At 41.5% G+C, this 22,956-nt stretch overlaps 1 protein-coding gene across 1 annotated transcript; it reads right to left on the reverse strand.

Annotated features, from left to right (window-relative positions):
- Positions 1-795: 795 nt before the first annotated feature.
- Positions 796-8,608, reverse strand: ATF3 (activating transcription factor 3). Its single transcript, XM_074537111.1, has 4 exons — positions 8,451-8,608; positions 3,793-4,036; positions 2,782-2,889; positions 796-1,866 (listed from the first exon to the last, which is right to left on the reverse strand). Exons 2-4 carry the CDS (start codon positions 4,030-4,032, stop codon positions 1,669-1,671), a joined length of 546 nt encoding a protein of 181 aa, XP_074393212.1. The 5' UTR covers positions 4,033-4,036; positions 8,451-8,608; the 3' UTR covers positions 796-1,668.
- Positions 8,609-22,956: the final 14,348 nt, after the last annotated feature.

Genomic DNA, 22,956 nt, shown 5'->3' on the forward strand with positions numbered 1-22,956 from the left:
TGTAAAATATTACGCACTGTAAGCTCCACTTGTATTTTGCTTTGTTTGGATTGTGGCATTGAACAGTCAGACACCACTGATGGAGGTACAAAATGTTGAAAGGCACATTATCTGCACCCAATAATTCAGGACACTCAGTGCCTCATCTTCAAAAAAGATGAAGGATAAATGTTTTTAATAGTGGTGTCTCAAGTACAACTGGTGAAGTTTAGGAATATACAATATTAAACACCAAGAGATAAAAGACAGCCCAACACTTGTGTTTTCAGTTTTATCTTGCTCGCAGTATTTATTAGCTCTACTCATTATGATATTAGTGATAAATAAGGATAATACTTTCTTTTACAAAAAAAAATGTAAGGGTATATTTTATAGAAATAAACAATATGAGAATTTCACAGAAACATCAGAATTTCAACACTCATAGCTCCAATTGTTTTGTCCAGCAGCTCTTCTACCAGTTCAAAAACATCCATGGTTAGTATTTAATAAAAAAATTAAACAATTATTCACTACATCAAAACTCTTGCCTCCTTTAGATTCTAAATAACTTTAGATTGACTGTAGTTGCCACTCAAATGTAAAACAAAAGTAGCTACAATCATAACTTTTCCCTCTGAGTCACCTGGCAAAAGGAAGTAATCCTGACAAGGATGGAAAAATCTTTGCCAAGCTCTTATGCCTGTAAGAGCTATCTGCATGAGCAGACCCACTGACATCCATGGAACCTCTTCTGTGACTGAGGGGTAATAGCATGAATTAAGGCTTATAATTAGATCCTAGATGAATTTTAAAAAATATTTATTTTTTTCAAGGCTCAGGTGTCTGGGATTCACTCCTGCGGTTCTTTACTTGAGCAAAACCTCTATCAATACCCCATGCACATTTAGTTCCTCCTTTCCAATTCAGTGGGCTCAAGTCAACAAGTCAGTAAGTGACGGTACAAGCTGCTCTTCAGCAATTCAAGGAAAAATTGAATTGTCCCCAGGGGGTAGTATCTGGGGTGATAGCTCATAAAATACAAGCTAGGCTACCTAGATGTTTTGCAAGGAACTTTTCTTTGTCACACTTACTAGACCCTTCAAATTAAGTCACTGAGATGAGTCACAGAAAAACCCACATGAGCGTTGTGAAAAATATGATAAAGCTTGGTTTGAACTACAGGGGGTTTTTTGTGTGTGTGTGTTAGGTTAGAATGCAACATTACACATCAGTACATTCTGCCAGAAACCATCCTCCTGGAAATTCAAAAGTACTCAGTCCTCTTTCCCTACCAGCAACAAGGAAGAGCAGTGTCCATCCAGCAGAGCTGTCTGTACCCCGTGCATGGCTGGAAGTCATAGTGTTCTAGCACAAACCTGTGAGTGCACATACTGCATGCTAGCAGAGCTAAAACCTCAGAAGCTGTTGTCTGTAGCTCCTAGGTACAGCAAGTATGACAGGTGCAAACCCTACATTGGAGGCAGAAGGCTCCTCAGTTTGATTGAGACCAGATCTTCCAAGGGCAAGGATCGCTGTCAAGCCAAAATGATTCTTTCCACTCATGAGAGCAATCTGCCCTTCCTAAAGGCTCTTGACTTATAGAATCCTACACTTTATGTCAGACTCCCCCACGGATTCTGGTAGCTGTGAAAAACATTTTAAATATCTCCACGCTTGCTGTATCACTTAACCTTGCAATGTGCCTTCTTTGATCTGTTGAATAAAAAGATTTCTTTCATCCTCAGGTGTCCTCCCGTTCTGTGCACGGACTATGCAGGTGGGCCTGTGCAGGTTGAGCATGTATATCAAATGCTGCTTCTCGTTCTTCAGCTCCTCAATCTGGGCTTTCAGCTCCGCATTGATCGTCTCCAGCTTCTCCGATTCCTAGCACAAAGCACACACACAATTTTACACTCAGAAGTTCAAACAGTAAGTCACTGGGTTTTTTCCTTACAGTTGTTGTGTTTAAGTGTGGGAAAGCGTATGGCTGGCAGAGAAAGGAATCACATGTACTTAGTGTGCTGAAACAATGAAACTGTACATTCCCCAGTCAGTAATGGCCTGAAAACCAGATTGAGAGTTACCTCATTTGGCCTCTAGAGAATGTAATGGAAGATGAAAAGCAAAATCCAAACTTGTATTCACTTACAGTGACAGATACCCAGAGCATTATTGCTATCTTCTTCAAAATTATTCTGAGCTTTTTGGGTCAAAAATTGACCCAAAATTATCTACGTTGCTTCTTAACTCCCCGGAACATCAGCTCACATATCTATAAACCCATGTTAAACTAGCAAAGTGCAAACACAGCTTTTTTTCCCTGCCCCTAGATATAGGGATATACAGGCCTGTATACCTAGATACAGGAGTGGTGCTACTGAAATTCAGTTTTATATCACAGCACAGGAGGTGAAGATGTGCCTGGGCTCCTAGGACAGAGAATTGAAGCTTCCATACCACTCTATTCATAAAGAAGTCAGAAATTACTTGCAGGTGAATATTTTATGTAACATGATTTTACTTCATTTTGTGTGCAGTGTCCACATTCAAATTAACATTATCCCCATAGAAAGATTGGTCACTGAAACAGCAATCTCTTTTCACTCCGACCATGCTTTCACTTTATGCCTGTTTCAACCAGGTTTGGATTTAATATTTGGCATGTTTATTTTTCATAACTAATGCTTTTAAGGGTTCACAAAGCTTTGGAGGATATCTTTCTGATTTCCTACTATAACAATACTATCTTTGGGTCGTGGCAGGGTGACAGATTCGGAACAATTCTATTCAGTCACTTACTTTTTGCAAACATTCTGTTTTTTCCTTCTTTTTGTTTCGGCACTTTGCTGCAGCAATTTTATTCCTTTCCCTTCTTCTCTTTTTTCTTTCATCCTCTTCAGGAGAAAACTGTCCCACAAAAACAGATACACACAATGCATAAGATGCTGTAAACAGGAGAAAACTGTATTTTGATAACTTCTGGATTTTTAAAATCGACATGGAAAGTGCTGTCAGTGCTCACATCATGAGTTACACAAAAGTGTGATTCTGATCTTGTAGAAGGGCAGGAACTTCATTAGAATTGTCAATGAAAACCTGACTGGAGGGGGGTTGTATGTAATCTATATGATGGCTCATTAAAATCAGTGGTACTCAAAAAACTTACTGAATGTCTCCCCGGGCTCCCACACCTCTGTGTCTCCTCCATTTCCCAGGGAGGAAAAGGAGGAGGGGCACAGGGAGCACATGGAGGATGTGTCATGAGTGAGGCAGCCAGAAGTGAGTGAATTAAAGGCAGCACCAAAAAGGGCACACTGTCACACTTCCTTCTGTTTCCTGAGGAAGCTCAGACCAAGGTGTAACTCTTTTCTTAACCAAAGCTATTTCTCCACTTTCAAAGAGCAATGTTTTTCATGGATAGTGTCACCTTTAAGCAAAAATATAGTGTGGACAGAGCAGGTCCATGCCTTAACCCCCACGGGTTCTGCTGGACTGTCCTCAGGCAAACAGAAGTTCAGCAGTGACTTATTCCAAGTCCAGCCAACACTGGGCAGGGAAACCAGATTAGCACTTGTTCTAAGCACTGTAAAACACTGCCTGTTCTTCATAATTGAAAATCAAACTATATCCAACTATGAGAAATACCAGAGGGTTTGCCTGAAGCACTCAACAGAAAGCCAAGCAGCTGGCTTAAGAGGAAACAAGTATGGTACAGGGGGTTGCCTATAGTTAATACACTTAGTGGTCTTGTGGCAAAACTCTGTTAGAGAATTAATCATTCACACCAAAACTCTGTTTAAAGAGCCTTACCTCTGTTTTCAGCATTGATGTTTCAACTGGCCTTTCAGAAACAGTCACTGTGTCCAAAGTGGAAGACATCCTGTGGAACTGACGCTTGTTCTGAATGGCAAACCTCAGTTCCTCCTTCACCAGAGGGGTTAAATTTGTGAAATCATCAAACCCCAGTGACCCTGCAGGGGACAAAGTGGGAACAATTGCGGAGGCGCTGACTTCTAATGCAGATACCTGGCCTGAGTGTTGGACCATCATTTTGCTGAAAGAGAAAAAGAGATAATATTGGTAGTCTTTAACAACTTTAGAAAGGCAAAAAATACCTCTTAGAGATATATTTCATACTGTGAATAATACTGTAGTTACATTGCTTCAGTCCCCATTCCTAGTCTATCCCAATCCCTCAAAAGAGACAAGCAGTTAAGAATTTGGAACTCAAAAAACCTTCAACTTTATGTTAAGTCAAAGTTAGTATTTAAAAGTAAGAATAGTATCAGCATGAGACACAATTTCTAGGTCTTTCTGAAACTTGATATTTAAAAAATTGAGTGCAAGTATGTATACTGTTAAGTTTTAAACTGGTAGTGTGTGACAAATGAGAACTGAGTGAATAGGAAGAGAAAGAAAATAAGAACAAAAATCAGAAAGCAAATAAGTAGTACTATTATTTAAAGCATAGTAGGAGAGTTAGAGTATCTTCATCTTCAGAGCTATACCACAACAAATTCCAGCTTCAAATGGACAGAGCAAACCTTTTTCTCAGCTACACTTAGCTCAATGAGTTTTACTAGAAGCTGAAATTGCTAACCACAACAAGATCTGTCACAAAGTTATCACACTCAATTTTACACACAGTTGTACATTTGGCTATAAACCCCTGGAAAATAGTTAACAATAAGAGCTGACACAAAGGCAAAAGTCTCTACATGCTCTGTGGCTCCACAGCACAGGCTGAGTTGGAGGGATTGACTCATGAAAAATGTGAAGCCGTTTCTTTCATTCCTTTGCTCTTGTAAAATTCGAAACTGTCCTTATGTGCCCTCTACGAGAGGCTTGAAATTCTTAAATATTTATGGCTGGATCTTCTGCTGACATAAAACAGTGTGATTGAAGAGTCTTTAGGGGAATTATGTAAATATAAACCCGTGGAGAAAGCTTGTTTCTAGTGGATTTCTGAAGAAAACAAACCTATCCAACAGTGCTCTCTACTTTTTTCTTTTTAGTCATTCTTGTTAGTTATTTTTAGCCAGTTTTGAAGGGAGAGAGGCCCCATGTGCTCTGTGAAAACTGGTGGCCCCACTGAGTGAGGAAGGGGCAAAACTCAGCAGTCAGTCAGCCAAACTCAGTGGGTTTGCTGATGCACACATCCCTGCAAGCCACAGCCCATCTCTCACCCAGCAGAGGTGAGATAAGAGGTCTGGAAGAAAACTGAACACCTTTTGTGTATGGTCCAAGGGACAAAAGGTGCAAATCCACAGGAAAACAGATTGTAATACTTTCCTGGTTCACAAAGTGACTTGTGTTAAATTGGATTTTACTATGTTGGTTTTCCAGCTATCTTTGCTGCAGAGATTTTTGGTTTTGTTGTTGTTGTTTTGTTTTGTTTTTTTTTTTTAATAGTGGTATAGATAACTACAGTATGTAATTATCTACTCTGCATTAGAACCACAATAATTACAGGAAAGTCAATTGTAATTAACTTGGTAGGTAACTTTGCAGGTAAGCAAACAGCTGCCTCAGGGTAGCAGTGTGGGTAAGCTAAATTTCCACATGGTCAACCCAGAACTGCACAGTTCCTTGTATGTTACTTCTGGAACCCAGCAAGAAATGTTTGGGGTCATGTGCCTTGACAAGAAGATTGAATTTGCTCAGAGATATCTAAAAATACACTGTAAATCCACACTGGTGCAAATGAGAATAGAACCTGGTTCATGGCTGTGAGGCAAACACAAAAATCACAGGAGTGTGAATTGCCTGTTGCTGGAAAATATCAGGTCCAACTGCAGTCTTCCTCACTTCTTCCTCTCCCAGTGACAGAATAGCTGAACATTTCCCAGAGTCTCAGGGTGAAATCCGGACCCCAGGGAAATCAAAAGGACTTTTTCTGTTGACCTCAATGGGGCCAGGATTTCACCCGTAGTTATTCAAGATGGGGAAATTATTTGGAACAATTTGTTATTCAGAAAGACCTTGGGAAATTTATGTAATTCTCTTCAGAAAGCCCCTGCTCATGAGTCACATTTAAAGTACTGATACAGTTTAATCCTATAATCTCAGAAAGCTAGCAGTTACTCTTTTCCAGCAAGTCAGAAATGGCCCTATTAATTTCCAGCTGAAGTCCTCCCAGTATTATTTACCATTTACCAACATTCAACCATACAACTAATTTAAACAGGCTAATTCCAGATGACACTGAACCCCTCACTGCCAGCAGAAATTTCAGTTATTTTCACTGACTCAGTGTCCTTGAATGCTGATGATGGCTTCGTTCAACAAAGTTAATTCTGTATAATTCAATCCAACCAGGATTCTTGAAGTAGCAGTAAAACTGTTTTTCCAGCCTCCTAGATAATTAGTTGGGCTAATAATTTTCAAGCTCTGCTGGTTTATTCAATTATTTTTCAGTTTAGGTGAACTTTTAATTAAGGCCAGCAGCAGCGCCAGAGGAAACCAAGAATGTGCCTGAGAAATTGTGTTAATTGTGGATTTCTAGTGGTTAGTGCTAAGTGCACCACAAACACCACCAAACCCTACTGCAATGGCTTCAGGTCCTCTCACCCTCCTGTCACCAGTGTGTAACAGAGAAGTGGTCAGGTGCCCAGAGCAGGAGAAAGTGTCCTTGACCACAGGAGCTGGCTGCTCTCCTGCCCAGACAGCTCACTGCCCTCCCAGCCATCCTGAAATGCAACTCTAATTGCTCCAACAAGCTAGATGTTTGGCAGTTTCTGAGGAACAAATCTGCTTTCAGAAATGTTTTACAAATAGGAAAATTAGATTTTACTATTAAAAAAAATGCAACAAGTTGCCCTGCCTTGTCCCAATTTTGCAACAAGTTGCCCTGCCTAGTCCCAATTTTTGTACAATTTGTCCCTCTGTCCCAAAGCCATGCAGAACACTATCTCATTTCCTCTGGGTTTGGGAAGGCTGGGGAAGCAGTAGGAATAAGAGTATCAAGCCTTAGAGCGTGATTCCATGGTGGCCTCTCTGCTACAATCTCTGTTTACTTTGTCAGACCACGCACATGTCCTGCAATTGCTGCCGCTGGAGGTGCTGAACACTTCTGAGCCCTGTCCTGCTCCCGGCACAGCCTGTTCCCGGGCTCGGTTAATGCTTCATTGCTTTAGCCTCACTTCTGGAATTCTCAACAGTTTTACCCTCCCTATTCAGGTAGGTTCAAACAACTCCATTCATTCGTTCTCCCCCTGCTTTTTGTTTGTTGTTTTGAAGATGATTCTTTTCATCTACAATGAGCTTTTACATCTCCTCGGCCAAGATTTTAAAATCTGAACAGGCTTCCTGGCTGTGCTCTTCCATTATTTAAGGACATGCTTGTTTAATTTCAATATTGAAAGTGACTACTTTCAGTTTTTTTCTTGCTTAACAGCAGATGGCTGACTGTGCTTCTTGGTTTTATTTCTTCATACGAATTCCTTTTCCTCTGGTGCTGATGCAATAAACCTTGATAACCACTGAGGTTAATCTTAAACAGCATTAAGAGCAATTACAGTTCACAACCTCTGTGCACGCTAGTTGACCTTAAGCTTTCTGACATCCCACATCGCTCCCGAGGCATTTTCTCGGCTGCCTTTCAGTTTCTCAAACGCTGTTACTAGGAGGAAAATCGATTTCCAACAGGAAACCGGTTCTCTGAAAGAAGCTGTCCGTTGTGTCACGCCTGATTTGCTTAGGCAACAGTTCAGCAACTGATCTACCCCACGCCAAGGAGGGACACAGGGACCGAAAGGAGAGCGGATATCCCCGGCTGTCACCACAAGTTCCAGCTCGGTTTAAGGGAATATCAGAGACAACTCTGCCCGCGGCAGTGCCGATTTGTCACGGCCCGGGCTGTCCCGCCGCGGCTCCTCCGTGCTTGTCCCGGCGGTGCCGCCGCCGCCTGTCCCCAACGCCGGGCACCCCGCTCCGCTCGGGCATCCCGGAGCTGCCGGAGCCGTGTCCCCGCTCCGCTCGGGCATCCCGGAGCTGCCGTGTCCCCGCTCCGCTCGGGCATCCCGCGGCTCCGGGGCTGCCGTGTCCCCGCTCCGCTCGGGCATCCCGCGGCTCCGGGGCTGCCGTGTCCCCGCTCCTCTCGGGCATCCCGCGGCTCCGGAGCTGCCGTGCTCCCGCCGCGGCCGCCACCGCGCGGTGCCGAGCGGCGCTGCGCGCCGGGGACAGCGGGGGCCGGGCAGGCTCTCCCGGCGCTCACATCTGGCGGCAGCCCGGGCAGGGGGTTCCCCCAGATGTGAGCGCCGGGACGGGGCCGGGCGGAGGGGGCTCTCCCGGAGCTCACGGCAGGCGGCGGCACCGCCGCGCCAGACTTCGCCCGCGGCGGCGAAACTTTTGCCGGCGGCGCGGGTCCCTCGGCGGGCATCCCTCCCTCCATCCCTCCCTCGGCGGCGGGACAGCCTCCCGGAGCTCAGCCCCTCAGTCCCGGCCGCCCCTGTCCTGCTCGCACCTACCTTGGTGCCGCCGCTGTCCCGGCAGGAGGGAAGGGGCTCGGCAGCCCCGGCGCGCTACGCTCCGCGCTGCTCCGCCGCCTCCCGCGGGAGAGCGGCTCCCTCGGCTCCCCGCGCCTCTGCCGCTCGCACGGGTTGCATCACCCCCCTTTTATAGCCGAGCGGGCAGCGCTGGTATTTACTCTGGCGGCGAGTCCCTGGCTGATGTCATGCTATTAATAGCCTCTCCGAAAGAGAGGGAGGAGGGAAGCGGGCCGGGGCGGTGATGCAAGGCTTCCCCGCCGGCACGGCTCGGCAAGGCACGGCTCGGCACGGCACGGCACGGAACCGCACGGAACGGCACCACCGCGCCGAGCCGGGCCGAGCAGCAGCATCGCTCGGCACCCCGACTGACCCCTTCGCCTTCCCCCTTCACCATTCCCCCCTTAGTTATTTATTTATTTTTGTTAAGACTCCGGGAGTTTCTTTCTCCGGGCCATTTTGCTTCTGACAATAAATCAAAGTCCCTCTAGCGACAAAAAAAAAACAAAAACCAAACCAAACCAAACCAAAACAAAACAAAAAAAGACGGCAAAAAAAAGTGGCAATTGTGTATTTTTCGAAAGGACTGAAAAGTGCGATCTTTCTCTAGAGGGAAAAAAAATGTTCATGTCCCCCCTGCCTCCCCCGTTTCTATCACTCTTCCTCCTCCTCCCTCTACTTTAGATGACAGCAAAAAGTTCATTTCACATAAAGGAGAAAGCTTCGGTGTTTTACTCTGAGGAGGAAAGACCCGTTTAATTAAATTATAGAAAGCTAAAAATAGCACTGTTTGGGGTTTTTGTTTGTTTTGTTAGGGTATTTTTAAAAACTTTTCTTAAAACACAGCAGCATGCGATTTCCTTATGATCTTATGAAAAAAACAGGGGATTCCTACGGCAGAGAGGGAAATATGGTTGTGGCTGTGGTAAAGGGACTTTTGTTTAGTTCTTTTTTTCCCTTCTGGTTTGTTAACAGATAGAAATTACCTTCTAACAGCCTTCAAAGTGCTAGAAAATATGATGTTAAAAAAACCCAAAAAACAAAAACAAAACACCAAAAAAAACTTTAGCTGGGGGAGACACAGAAAGCTTACAAAGACAGATGCATGGGATCATCCAGTGCAATAATAATTCATATATAACACATGCAAACTTGTTATTAAGCCAGTCTTCAAGTGTCTGTACTTGACTTGGAAAGACCAGGACATTTCATGCTTGAGTATATTGTAACTAAACAAACATAAAATGTATACCTTCGTGTATAAAATGTAAATTCCAATCAAGTGCTCCAAATGGTTGAAGAATTTTATAATGTTCAATATGCCAGTTTTGATAATAGGTAATAAGTCTGGAGAGGTATATTCTGGGGTATTTTAATTACTTGGAGTGTTTTGTCAAGAATACAGATTAGTAGTAGAATAGTAGTTTACAGGATTAAGAATAGTAATTTGAAAGTCCCTCTGTACCTCCCTTCTGTGTGCTTGTGGTTGTATGGATGTATATGTGTGTGTGTATATAGATAGATAGATAGATAGATAGATAGATAGATAGATATAGATATAATATTGGCCACACAGTCTGAGTAGTAAACTTAGGTTTTTTTAATGTCCAAGTGCCAGTAACTTAGCAAAATTAACACTCCTATTTCACATTTAGGTACCTGCTCTGGAAAGAAAAGTACTGATGTGGTGGGAAAGGAGGGAGCCTGGAGCAGTGACGTGGGTTTCCCTCCCGTGGAAGGTGCAGTCGCACCCAGTTCTCTGCAAACAAAGAAGTGCATTTTGTGAGGGCAGCAGAGAACTCCTCTGACCTACCTGGCAGCTCTCCACCTACAGCTCCTGTGAGCTGCGAGCTTTTTTTCTTTTTCACTCACCTATAGATAAATCATTCTTAGCTCCATCAAAACATAGTTATTGCTGCATTTTTATTAATCTAGATAAATCAATGTCAAGTGTAATGCCAGCCGAAAACTTTGCTCTTGAAGGGTCTAGAGCTAGCTTTTTATTTCACCTTGGTACACCCTAATACGTCTTTTTTACTTCAGAGGCACAATTTTATAATTCATGCTGTGCTCAAGGACAGCTGGCACAGTTTTTCTCAAGCCTAGAAGAAAAAAAAATCCTCTCAAGCAGAAGCCAAATGTGGAAAATTTCTTCCCAAAAGATAGTTGGTTGGAAAATTTTAAGCACTGTGGAAATGTGTTAGCAACCTCGGTTTTAGTGGCCAAGAACAGGTGCCTGCTGCAATTATGACAGAAATTTAGCAACTGTCTGTCCTTATTTATTTAGGTAGCTGTATCAGAAGTGGGAATGTATTTAGAGTGTTTTCAGCTAAACAGAGCAGTGTTGCAGAATAATGGAAAAAAAAGCAGCTCTCTCCTTCCAAGTACCTTGGAAATCCAAGTGATGTTATCCAGTTGTGGATGGTCACTGACATCTGCTTGTTTGCTACACAGTGCTGGTCCCATTACTGCCCATGAGCTGCAGCCAGCACTAAAATCTGACAGCAAGGCAGTTGTGTTCATTCTTGAACCTCTCCTGAAGTGAGGCAGCTCCTCCCTGCAAAGCAAACAGAGAAACTGTTCCTGTGCGCATTTGAGATTAGGCCACTGAAACATGTCCTGGCTTGAAACTCTTCAGTGAAAAAAGAAAATGAAACCATAGTGAAAAATAAACCCAGCTCCATTGTGTCATATAGGTTTTATCCAGATCCCTTTTGAAACCAAAGTTTAGTTAATCTCAGTTGGATCACATCCCAGTTTAAAAAAAATAAATTAAAAATTAAGACTATCAGGAAGTTAAAGTAGCACCCAGTACAGCCACCAGATACTCTGATGTTCTTGCCAGTTTAATTTTCCATCTCATAAAATATCTTTCATTTGCCTCCCCCTGAACATTTACCAGTCCTTTTCCAATCCATGTCTCTCTTTCCTCACAAACTGCAGGGGACAGATCCCCTGCAACAGCATTTTTTTGACAGAGGTAACATCCACGTTCTTTCTTAACTTCTGTTTCCCTTAAGCCAGGTACACAGCCCATCACCCAGACTGAAGGGCACTGGGTTCTTTTCCCTCTGCAGAGAAATCAGGCTGAATACCACCCCATGGTGTGGTCCTTGCAGCCCTCCTGCAGTCTCAGTGTGGAGAAAATAACTTTTTCTTTCACCTCTTTCTAACCAAGTCCTGTCTCCACATCCCTTGACACTACTTGACACACTGTGGATATTTGATTAAAATGAAAATATGGCTGTCTCATTATTAAAAAGAGCTACAGACACCATCAGACAGAGGAACAGACCCCAGTCTCACAGCAGAAACTTTCTCCTGTCCTAACATTTATGCTACTGCAGGACATCAGTCAGAGCAACACAAATAAAATCTCCATGTCCCATCCATGGGATCCTGGGTTGGTTTCTGGTCACACAGTTCCATTAAACCTGTTCAGTCTGATGAAAGTATTATGAGATGTAAATAAATCAAATGTGTAGTGATAACATGAGTAAAACCTGCCTCTCTGTGTGTTTTGTGGTTTGAATTGTTTACAGTTTTGAAATTACTGTAACCCTGACAAGACAAATCTTTCCCTCCACAGCACATACAAGAGAAATAGGTTTCCATAATTCAGAGTTATCATGTGGTAAAATCTGGACAGAATCAGGTTTTCTGACTCTGCCTGAAATATTCCTCCCTACTTCTGTGATGGGAACTAACCTTCATGATAATTTTTGCTATGTGGTACATTCAGGTCTGTATCTATGTGGCAGGACTCCCCTGTTCACCAAAACATGCACTAATTTTGAGATGATTTTCCCTTCTGACTGGACTAACACCAGGGGTGAAACCTGGGACAGGTTTTTCCATGTGGGTTGGTACTGCTGGAACCATGGGAGCAGCCAGCAGCAGAAGGAGCAGTAGCACCTCCACCCAGCCCAGAGTTTTTCAGCAGCTGTCTGGGGACTCTCTGAGCATCTGTGGGCTGCTTCCAAGGCTTTCTCCAAAAAGTGAATGAAAAACCTCCAAGCCTCCAGCAGCAAGGACAAAATTCGGTGTGGAAGGGTTGGATCTCTATGGACCTAAAAGGTCCAAAAATGGGAGTAAAAAATCACAGGGTTAGAGAATCGACTCTCACTGAGACTGTGCGGCAAACCCTGCCACTCTCTTACTTTTAATACCTCTCAAGCAGATGAGAAGATGAGTATATGCTTTGTGGAGGGAAATAGGTGCTCTGTTTTAACAGCTTTTATTCTTTAACACTGAAGATAAAATTATTTTGCTCTTTGTTTTTCTCCCCACAGCTTACCTTTCTTTCCTTACTGCCTTCTCCATCACAATCCCTCTAATTCCATTTACTCTTCATTTATTCTGTCCTTTAAAAAATCCCATTCCCTGGTCTCTTTTGCTTTGGTTCCATAAGTTACATTTCCCATTTCTTTAAAACAGCAGCTTCTCCTTTTATTTTGTCACTTCCTTGTTTCCACTCTTCTCACTTCTCTCTTTTCCCTCCCTGTATCCCTGGAATTCATCAGTCCCCTTTTTTCTGTTCCTTTTTTCCTAGAAATTTTTTTTCCCCATTGATCCTTCTGGTTCTGCCTGGAAGCTTCCTAAATTTAAATGAGTAATTTTTAATTTCTCTTTTGCTTCCTGTCATTTTCATTTTTGCTTCTCCCCTAATGAGATGAAGGCACCGATAACAAAATTACCACTGGGTACAACATGTACATTTCAGGATCAGATTCTGGGGCACAACATTACGACGAATTTTAGTGCAGCTTTACTAAACTGAAGTTCCAGAAGTTTGTCAGCCATTGTTATAGGCAGAGTTTCAGAAGTGTGGGGTGGAGGTGCAAGTTCTACAAACATCCATCTTCTCTAAGTGAGAGACAGCTCTGACACTGGCCCAGACAAGTATATCTTTAGTTCCCTTTTCCTGAAAGTTTTCAAGGCTTTTTTTTTTTTTTTTTTAAATTAGATGGACTTTGTGCACCAGCTGACAAGCTGGCAAAGCACAATAACCTGCAATTAAAATTTGTTCTCTTTGAATACATCCAGGCAATAAACAACAACAACAATAAAAAGTCCCACGTATGGAAGAATCACATCTTAAACCAGACAGAACGCAGCAAACTCCTTGGCTTCACTGAACAAGCAAAAGAACAGGTCAGGTATATTAACTGCCCTCAGACAAGTGCAAATTGTGTCTCCTACAGTGCCTTTATAGTCCCTTCCATTCCATGGCAAGAAAACTGCTTGTTCACAGATCCTGCCCTTCCTCCCCCTCTCCCCATCCTTTCCACCTTGACAAAGCATCCCAGATTTTGTTTGAGATCAGTCACAGGCTCATTCTGAACTTCATCAATGTCTTCACACGTAAAGAAATGATCACTAATGAAAGTATTAAGACCTGATCCAACTGTTAATTACGTCAATGGAAAGATTACCATTGACTTCAGTGAGAGATAAATTTAGCCCCCAGGGACTATGAAAAATCAACATTTAGTCACACTGGCTCTCAGCATACAAAACTCTCCTCCTGAAGGAACCTGGAAGAAAGTGTAGGAATTATTTCCTGAAGGTGTATGCTTCCCTTGGGTGGACTAATGTAATTATGGTTTGTGTCCTTGTTGTCTTCCAGGTGAACACCAAGATGAGAGGAAGTAAGTGAGAGAATATATCTATTTTTACTGTGCTAAGTTACAGGCATTTTTGACACATTATTGAATTAATCATGCTGTTGCACACAAATACAAACACACACACACATACACACACACACACACACACACACACATACCCCCTATAAAATCCAGCTCTTCCTATTGATTGTCCTTGGAACTGTGTACACATATAAAGAATACTCTGGAATTTAATATCATTTATGACACTTTAAACAGCTCTTCTCATCTGTCTGGCAAATATGTAAATTACAATTTGTCATAATAATTACAAATGAACATTTTTAATTATTAAACATTGATTCCTACATAAACACCATTTCAGATAAAAACACTGTATGGCACAGATTGCAACCTACAGAAGACAGAAACAAGGCTGCCACTGCAGCTTTCACTGTGCTTATCATTTGTCCTCTCACCTACTTCACATGTGCCTTGCCATGAAAGGAGCACATGAATGATCATAACGTTCATTCAGCCTCTTATCTTCCTGGGTTTGCTGGTTTGGCTTTGACTGTACAGTAACTTGCCCAGATAATGAGAACAAAGTGTAAATAAAATTAAACCAATAGAGCTGCACACAGCTTTAAAAAGAGACTGCCCTGATTGCAGTCACAAAAGCACCCCCTGAACTCAGACCCTGATTGCTCTGTGAGGCTGCTGCTGAGGCAGCCCCAGCAACAGGGGAAGATGTGGCATGCCCCAACACCCTACACCCACCTGGGCTTCCCAGGTGATGCCAGTCCAGTGGGGAATGCTACCCATGCTGGGGTAGGGTCCACCTTCTCTGCAGTGACTCTCAGAAGCAGAATGGTCACAGAGAGAGAAAAGCAGACTGCAGGATGCCCCATGTCCAGGTTAGAAGCAGAATGGTTCCAGAGAGAGAAAAGCAGACTGCAGGATGCCCCTGGCCCAGGTTGGAAGCAGAATGGTCACAGAGAGAGAAAAGCAGACTGCAGGATGCCCCTGGCCCAGGTTGGAAGGAGAATGGTTCCAGAGAGAGAAAAGCAGCCTGCAGGATGCCCCATGCCCAGGGCATGTCCTCAGCACAGGGCTGAAAAGTCAGGCACCATCTGGTTTCCTGCCTAATCGGCTCGAAACTCCAGGACAGGAGAGCCTGAGTGGGAGAGTGAGAGTCCCCAGGCAGCACAGATGATCAGAGTGTGCTGAGACCATTTCTCCTCAGAAAGAGGAGGCACAAGTTTCACCCCACACAGACAGATGTGAGAACCCAACTCAGGTCCGTCTCTCCAGACTCAGTGCTCCGGCTGATGGGTTTTTTACTTTTTTAAAAACCAAGCCCAAGTTTAGAAGGGAAGTTTGGGGCCATGAATGTCCTGGTTCAGAGCACATTGCTGGTTAGATAACTCCACATTGCTGGTTAGATGGTTACGTGGGGAAGAAATGGGAATTTATATTCACCATGCACAGCCTCCTTCTGTGGAGCTGGGCTTTAGTCCTACACTGGAAATAACATCAGGAGAGCTGGGAAATGAGAGGGCTCTTTATTCATCATCTCTGTGAAGTTAACCTGATGATCTTCCTTTTGTTCTGTATCCCAGTCTGCTGAAATGGATAATGTTTTATCCTCTAGGGTAAAATAGCTGAGATTCCCAAATGTATATAATGGATAAGGCTGCTGTATTTTATTTTCATTTCTAGTTTTAATTAGCACTCTTATAGGCCTTCTTTTTGCTTTCTTGATGCATTATTATCTGCTCTTACTACTGAATGTGTGCATGGCAGTAGCATTAAGCAGCCCCAGTAAAGATTCTTGGTGTGTTTTTATTATATATACAAGAGTTTTATTATATATACAAGAGTTTTATACTGAGCTCTAAAAATGATGACAATATTTCAACTGCCAAACAGAAGCCCAGATTCAGCACAGCAGTTAAATACATGGCTAAATATTCTCTGTTCAAAAGCCTTGCCTAACTTAAGACTTGCTATTAACAAAGATCTCATATAAATAGCCTCTATAAATATTATTTCTTATTTCTGTGAAATTATAGTTATTCTAACACATTTGGGATGAGATCACCTGGCAAAGTCTAATATTGTGGTCTCTTGTTAGAGGGACATTTTCTTAAATGTATGGGCTGATTAATTAATTAATTGCAGATCTTTGAAGAAGAATAATTACTATTATTTTTCTAAAAAAACCATATGTTTAGAATTTTGGTAGATCCTGATTTTTTTTCCCACAAAGGGAAAGTGTAGTTCAATGCTATTTAAATTTATTGGAGTTTTTTTCCCTCATAAATTCAAAGCTGATCAAAGGAAAACATGCTCTACCATCCCACTTTGAAGAGATGTTCTGAAGGGGAAGGTGGTTTCCTTGTAAGTGAAGAAATATTTCTTGCCCTTGCATAAGCCAAGATGCTTTACATTGTATCAGAAAAAAATGTCAGATAAATCATCAGCATCGTGGCTGGAACAGAAAGTACAGATATGACAGAGTACCCAAAACAAACCACAGATCCCCTGCAGATATAAAATGGCATAACTAATTTAATTTCATCACCCAAAGATTTGACTTGGGATGGTCTAGCTTGATATTTTTTGTTGATGATTGGTTTTGTGAATAAAGAATCTGTATGACGTGGAGAGAACGTGTAATATAGCAGGCAACACTTTCAGTTCACCAGGTCTTTTTTTACAGGTGTGCTTTGTGCAAAAGTGAATGTTTAAGCTCCAAAATCTTCTCCAAAATTTCCTTAGTGGTCTGTGCAATCTCTTGAACTCAGGCTGTAAGTCAGCAGTGAGTGCTTGCAGGAGAAAAGAGCTCTCACTGCAAGCGTGAGGTACACACTGCTTTCTTTGCAGAGCAGGGGCATTGAACTTGGACTCGAGTTGCTGGGGGTTGGTTTACAATTATTAAAGGTCACTATACTTAATATAATAAAATTAATATATAATATAATAAATATAATAAATATAATAAATATAATAAATATAATAAATATAATATAATATAATATAATATAATATAATATAATATAATATAATATAATATAATATAATATAATATAATATAATATAATATAATATGTTTTATTGTTATATATACACAATATATTGTGTATATATAAATATATAAAATATATATTTTATATTTATATATTGTATATAAATATAATATATAAATATATTGTATATTTATAAATATATAAAATATATTTATAACAATATAACATTATTGTTATAAATAATGTAATGTAATATATAAATCAATTTTTCCATAAATGTTCCATATACTTAAAATATTCACGCAGGTGCCTAAGCATTTGTCGGTTTTGTTGATTTCATCACTAACTTGAATATATGTTCAAAGATATATTGAACATATATTCAATATATCATATGTTCAATATATGTTCAAAGATATATTGAACATGTATTCAATATATCTTTTCTTGTTCTAAAATGCCTGTTGAGCATATTTTTAAAAATAAATCAAGGGCTGTAAAAGCATCCTTCCTGGCCACAGTCCTGTCCCAGAACACAGATACAGCTTCTCCTCCTTCATGGGTGTTCCTTCCCAGGGTATTGGTAGGACAGAGCTCTAATGGATCTTCTCTCTAAACTCATTCCTGTGTAACAGAGGGACTTCAGCATCCTTTGCTTTCCTGACAAAATCCACTCCTTGAGTCTTAGTTCTGTATGTGCCTGCCCTAGAGGGTCTCTTAGCAAACCCAGGGGGTTGTGACCACCCTTCTCCTATGATCTACCCCAGCCAAGAGCCCTCTGTGCCTCTCCCAGTGTCTGCTGCATACATCCCAGAGCTCCACTGGGGCTTGGTGGGTGAAATTCAGCAGACACAGGGGATGAGATGAAATGAGGTGAGATAATCATCACCAACTTTTATCATCATGGTGGCTGTTAGCACCATGACTGCCTATCAGCAAAGTCACCACCTATTTTTCAAATCCTCTCTTTGGTCAGTATTAGAGTCTTTGCCCTCAACTCCCAATTCCAATCCTTTTGTCCCCAGTTCCCTTTTCACTTCCTTATGTGAATTCCCAGACTCCAGCTCAGCTGCAGTTCACCTGCAGCCATGAAGAGTTGAACTTTGAGTCCAAGATCTCAAAGACCTTTGGCCTAACATTCATATACATTATGTGATAAGACATCTAAATATCCTGCAAGGCAGGAGAGATAAGCATTTTCTGGAGGCTATCCTTCCTTCTACCAGGGGCTGGATTATTTTAGATTTTACATGTGTACCTTCCTCTCTTTATGATCGGTGAAGCCACATTTCCATCGATGTAAGCATGAAATCAGCGGCAGGGTTAGAGCAAGCCCTAATTATATTACAGTTTAATAGGGAAACACATCATGTCAAGTGGGAGGTCAGCAGCATATTTTTGGAGCACATCTCAAAGTTCACCCAGTACACATCCTTTCCTTATACTGGAATATTTATAGTTTGTTTGTTTTACACTGGAAATATTCCTTCTGTGAGCTCTTCCAAAGAGACTTCTCCTCCTCCTTTTCAAACTCTCCTGTGATGGACCAGAATGGCAGATTTAGAATGGACTAGCTGTAGTAACCCAAGGCAAGCAAATCCAAGGTCCATTACACAAAACCCTTTCCCAGAGCTATTAAACATCCTGGTGCCCAGACCCCAAATGTGCTGCAATGAGCAGACTTTATGTTCCTGTGCACTTAAAGTTCCATTTTATCACCACGATATTTTCTAAAAAATCCCTTTGCCATGATTTTTCTCCTGAGAAGCTGAGAAGCCTCAGAGGAAAAGAAAAACAATGATTATCTGCTGCTGTGGAATGCAACAGGTGCATCTTTGATTGGTCTCATGTGGTTGTTTTTAATTAATGGCCAATCCCAGTCCAGCTGTCTCAGACTCTCTGGTCAGTCACAAGATTTTATTATTCATTCCTTTCTATTCCTTTCAAGCCTTCTGATGAAATCCTTTCTTATATTATTTTAGTAAGTTTTAATATATAATTTTCTTTTAGTATAATATATATAATAAAATAATAAATCAGCCTTCTGAAACATGGAGTCAAGATTCTCGTCTCTCTCTTCTCTTGTCCTGAGACCCCTGTGAACACCAGCACATTTAGTGAACCCCAAGTGAAGAACACAACCACACCATTTCTGCATGGGTGCTCAAATACATCTGCTACCCAGTTAGGAGCCTTCCTCAGGACCATGTCCAGTGGGTTCCTGGTATTAAATCTTCCCCTAGGTCCCCCAAAGTGTGTGTTTCCTGGTGGTGCCTCTCCTATGCAGGGGGAATGAGCAAGTGCATGGTGTAATCATGCCTTTCAAAAACCAGGTGCTTTCAAAAACCAGGTGCTTTTTCAGGCACTTGCATTAAAGGATTGAGAACAGGGCTATGTTTCTGCTCCTAAAAATGCTTCTGTAAAATCTTGGAGCAGCCCTGGGAGTGAGCAGACTCTCGTCCTCCTGAACCAACAGCCCTTTCTCTATTTTCTGTATGGCCTCAGCAAGGATCATGGAGCATGCTCCTGTCCCCATTTTGAGCCTGATAGCTCAGGTAACCTCCCAGATCAATGGGAGTAAGAGATTAAACCTTGTCAGGCAGCCATTGGAATTGTACCTGGCTTTTACATATCCCTGCTGGATGCTTCAAGGAAGCAGCACCACCTCAATCCTTCCTTCTTGCAAGCACTGACAAGAGAGGAGTGATGCCTTGCTAACTGAAAAGAAGTGGCCAAGGCACAGGCAGGGATCTCAGGTCTGTGTCTCTCGAGAGGACAGAGATGCCTCCCTACAACAGGAGGGAAAAGTGGTTCCCCACCTCCTGCTGGGGAGGCTGAGCTGCTCCCTGCACACCTTGCCGGCTGATTGGGAGCCACTTCCCAAACCAGGGGCTGAAGTCTTCCAGCTGAGAATCGAGTCATGTAAGACAGGGGATGTAGAGTCAGGCATTGCTGTGACTGGATTTTGGGTGGCTGAGGTTTTATGGGAACTCTATTGGCCCTGAGCCTCTCCAGTTAGTTTGCACTATACAGCTAAGAACAGCAATTATTAACAAGGTGTGAGAAACCAATTTGTCTTCTGCTGTGATGATCAGAGTGCACCATGACCAGGGACAATTCTCTTTTATAAAGAGGTGGGGAAATGTTCTGAGAGCAGAAAGTCTCAATACTTTCACAACCATCTATTTTGAACTTGCAATGAGACAGATCTATCATGTGAACACTTTAATGAGTGATTTAGCAAAGCTCAGCACCACGTGTAAACAAAATGCAGATTTCCATACCAAATAAAATGCTGTTCAGAGTTTTTCTGAAAACATTAAACTCATGTTGACAGAAGAATGAAATGTACACATTAAAAAAAAATCATCTCTTCTTAGAAACATGCCACCTTATTCTAAAATAAAAATATTCATCTCAGCTGACACTCAAAGTTAAATAATCAATTTCTCTTTCCCACTAGAAAAGTCAGCCACTCAGGCACATAATCACAGTGTTGGAGAGTTTAATTTTGTTGAGTAAAAATTTGTTTTATAAACTACTTTTCCTATCAAATGATAGTAAGTCTCTTGACATAAATATCACTGCAATTTTATTACATGAATGAGTGGTTACTGGTTTGGGTTTTTTCTTTACTCTAAACAAGTGAAAGAATTTGGAAATTCTGACCTGAAAGAATTTCACACATGTTTAATTTTAATTGTGCACGTAATCACAGGGAGTTCGGTACCACTCATATGCTTAAATTTAAGTGTGTGCATGGGTGTGAGCAGGACGGAGCTTTAATATAGCACAAAATCTAAGGTCTGCTTTTTCAGTGTTAAAATTTATGCCTCAATAAATTCATTTTTCCAAGAGAAGTTGTTCTGTGAAACAAACTATAAAAATAAATCTGTATATATCATCAATTTTAACAGAGGCATATATTAATATATTTAATATTTCTAAGTATAACTATTACAATATATAATATTTCTGAAAAGTACTGAGTCACACAAGGGACCTGACACATGACATCATAGAATAAACTATGGGGAGAGGGTTACTGAGAGTCAGGTAAGAATGGGAAGAAATTATTTTCATTGCTGTCTGCATGGGTACGTACTTCCAACTGTTTTCTGCTGCTGCTTCGCAGTAACATATTACCAGTTATCACCAAAATAGTTATTCTCATTACAGAAACATTATGCCTTGTTACAATATATATATATACCCTGAAAACTCACAAAAAATTACTATCAGCTAATTTTCCTATATTTTAGAAAATAAGCCAGGTCTTGATAGATCTGTTTACTTTTACATGCTCTCTACAACCATAATGACTTTCTGTCTGTGCAAGTTTTGTTTTGGGAGCTCAGCCTGAACAACAAGCTAACAACAAAAGCCAACCAACCAGTAAGGGCAAGCAGTACTTTCAAGATGTTATCAGTTACTTCCAGAAAATGCCCCTTGGTGCCTATTCCACTCTGCTATTTTAAGTTAATTTGCAAAGCTTTGACAAGGAACAAAGGTTAAATACTTGGAATTTGCACAGGTTGTATGCTCACTGCAGACTGTGAAATAAATGTTACAAATACATGGCAGCTCCCCCAAGAAGAAAAAATGTGGGACATAGGTACAGCTGCTCTGAACATTGTTAAAAGAAGATAATTATTCTGGAGCCAAGTGGGAAAGGAAGAGGTAGAAATGCAGAGTGTTGCAGAGGTGCTGCTTTCAAGGCTGCTTTATTAGGAGACTCCAGGTAGGTATGGAGCTGATCAGAACTGTGTTACAAATATCTCCTGTTGTGTTACTCTAAGGAATAACACCTGAAGTACAAGAACCTGCTCTGGTAATACTGGAATGCATTTTAGCCACCTGAGTTGAGGGCTGAGCTTTGATAGTTAGGGATATTGGTAATTAAAAGTGGCAAAAGCAGATGAAAATCCAGTGGCACTGCATGCTATGGAGGTGGATGTTTGTAGTTATAAAACTGCAGTCCTGGGTGAGCTTATAGCAAATCAGATTAAATTTAAGACTGCTAAATTTTGCTGTGAGAATTTATTTCTGTTGATAGGGCATGGATTGGTCTGTTTATGTTTTGTTTGGGTTCTGCTGTCTGATTTTATCAACATTGTTAAATACATTCATGCTGGTCACTGTAGTAGCAGCTGGAATGCCATCTCCACGAAGCCATCCCTTAGTAAGTAAGAGTTGGTCAAACTGAAGGAAACAGATTTAGAGTCTGCCCATCGTCATGCAGCATGAAAACCATAGCAGAAAAAACAGAAAACCTCCAAGTCCTGACTCTCCTGGCAAATGGGGAATTTGTAAGCACAAGGTACTGTGGCAAACCTTTCCTCCTCCAACTTTCCTCAGCCATGAAAAATTTTTTTCCCTATTTCTGGTCCTCATCCAGCTCAAGAGTCAGTGATGATAATCAGAGCATGCCAAGCATCTGACCTCAGCAGATTTTCTTGTGAAATAAAGAATGCAGTGTGACGTGCAATTTTTTTCTGAATTCTTCAGATATGTCTCCTGGAATACATTCTTTCTACTAACAATTCTGCTATCAGCACTGTTTTCTGCATTTGACCCTTTCCCCTGCTTGTATTGCTGTGTATTTTATAAGGAAGTTGTTAACGGGTTATTTTCCACTGTAGTACTCTAGCAAATTGTAGTGGGTTTGAGTTGGTATTTCAAAATTAGCTTTCCACCTTCACAGCTAATCCTCACGGGACAGACTGAACTAGTGATGTCCTGGGTGCTCAGCACATTCTGAATTAGGCCTCATCAGAAGGATATGCAGCCAAACTTGACAAACTTATAAATACAAAGTGACCCAGTTTCCATCAAGAATCTACTTGT

This window comes from Zonotrichia albicollis, chromosome 3, assembly GCF_047830755.1.
Source record: "Zonotrichia albicollis isolate bZonAlb1 chromosome 3, bZonAlb1.hap1, whole genome shotgun sequence".
NCBI classification, from domain to species: domain Eukaryota; kingdom Metazoa; phylum Chordata; class Aves; order Passeriformes; family Passerellidae; genus Zonotrichia; species Zonotrichia albicollis.

Bases quoted from the DNA above. Each gene is read 5' to 3' on its own strand.
- ATF3 (XM_074537111.1), bottom strand. From the start codon at position 4,032: ATGATGGTCCAACACTCAGGCCAGGTATCTGCATTAGAAGTCAGCGCC. The intron at 2,890-3,792 runs GTAAGGCTCTTT...TTTGTGGGACAG, and splicing joins CATCAATGCTGAAAACAGAG to TTTTCTCCTGAAGAGGATGA. The intron at 1,867-2,781 runs GTAAGTGACTGA...GCTTTGTGCTAG, and splicing joins AAACAGAATGTTTGCAAAAA to GAATCGGAGAAGCTGGAGAC.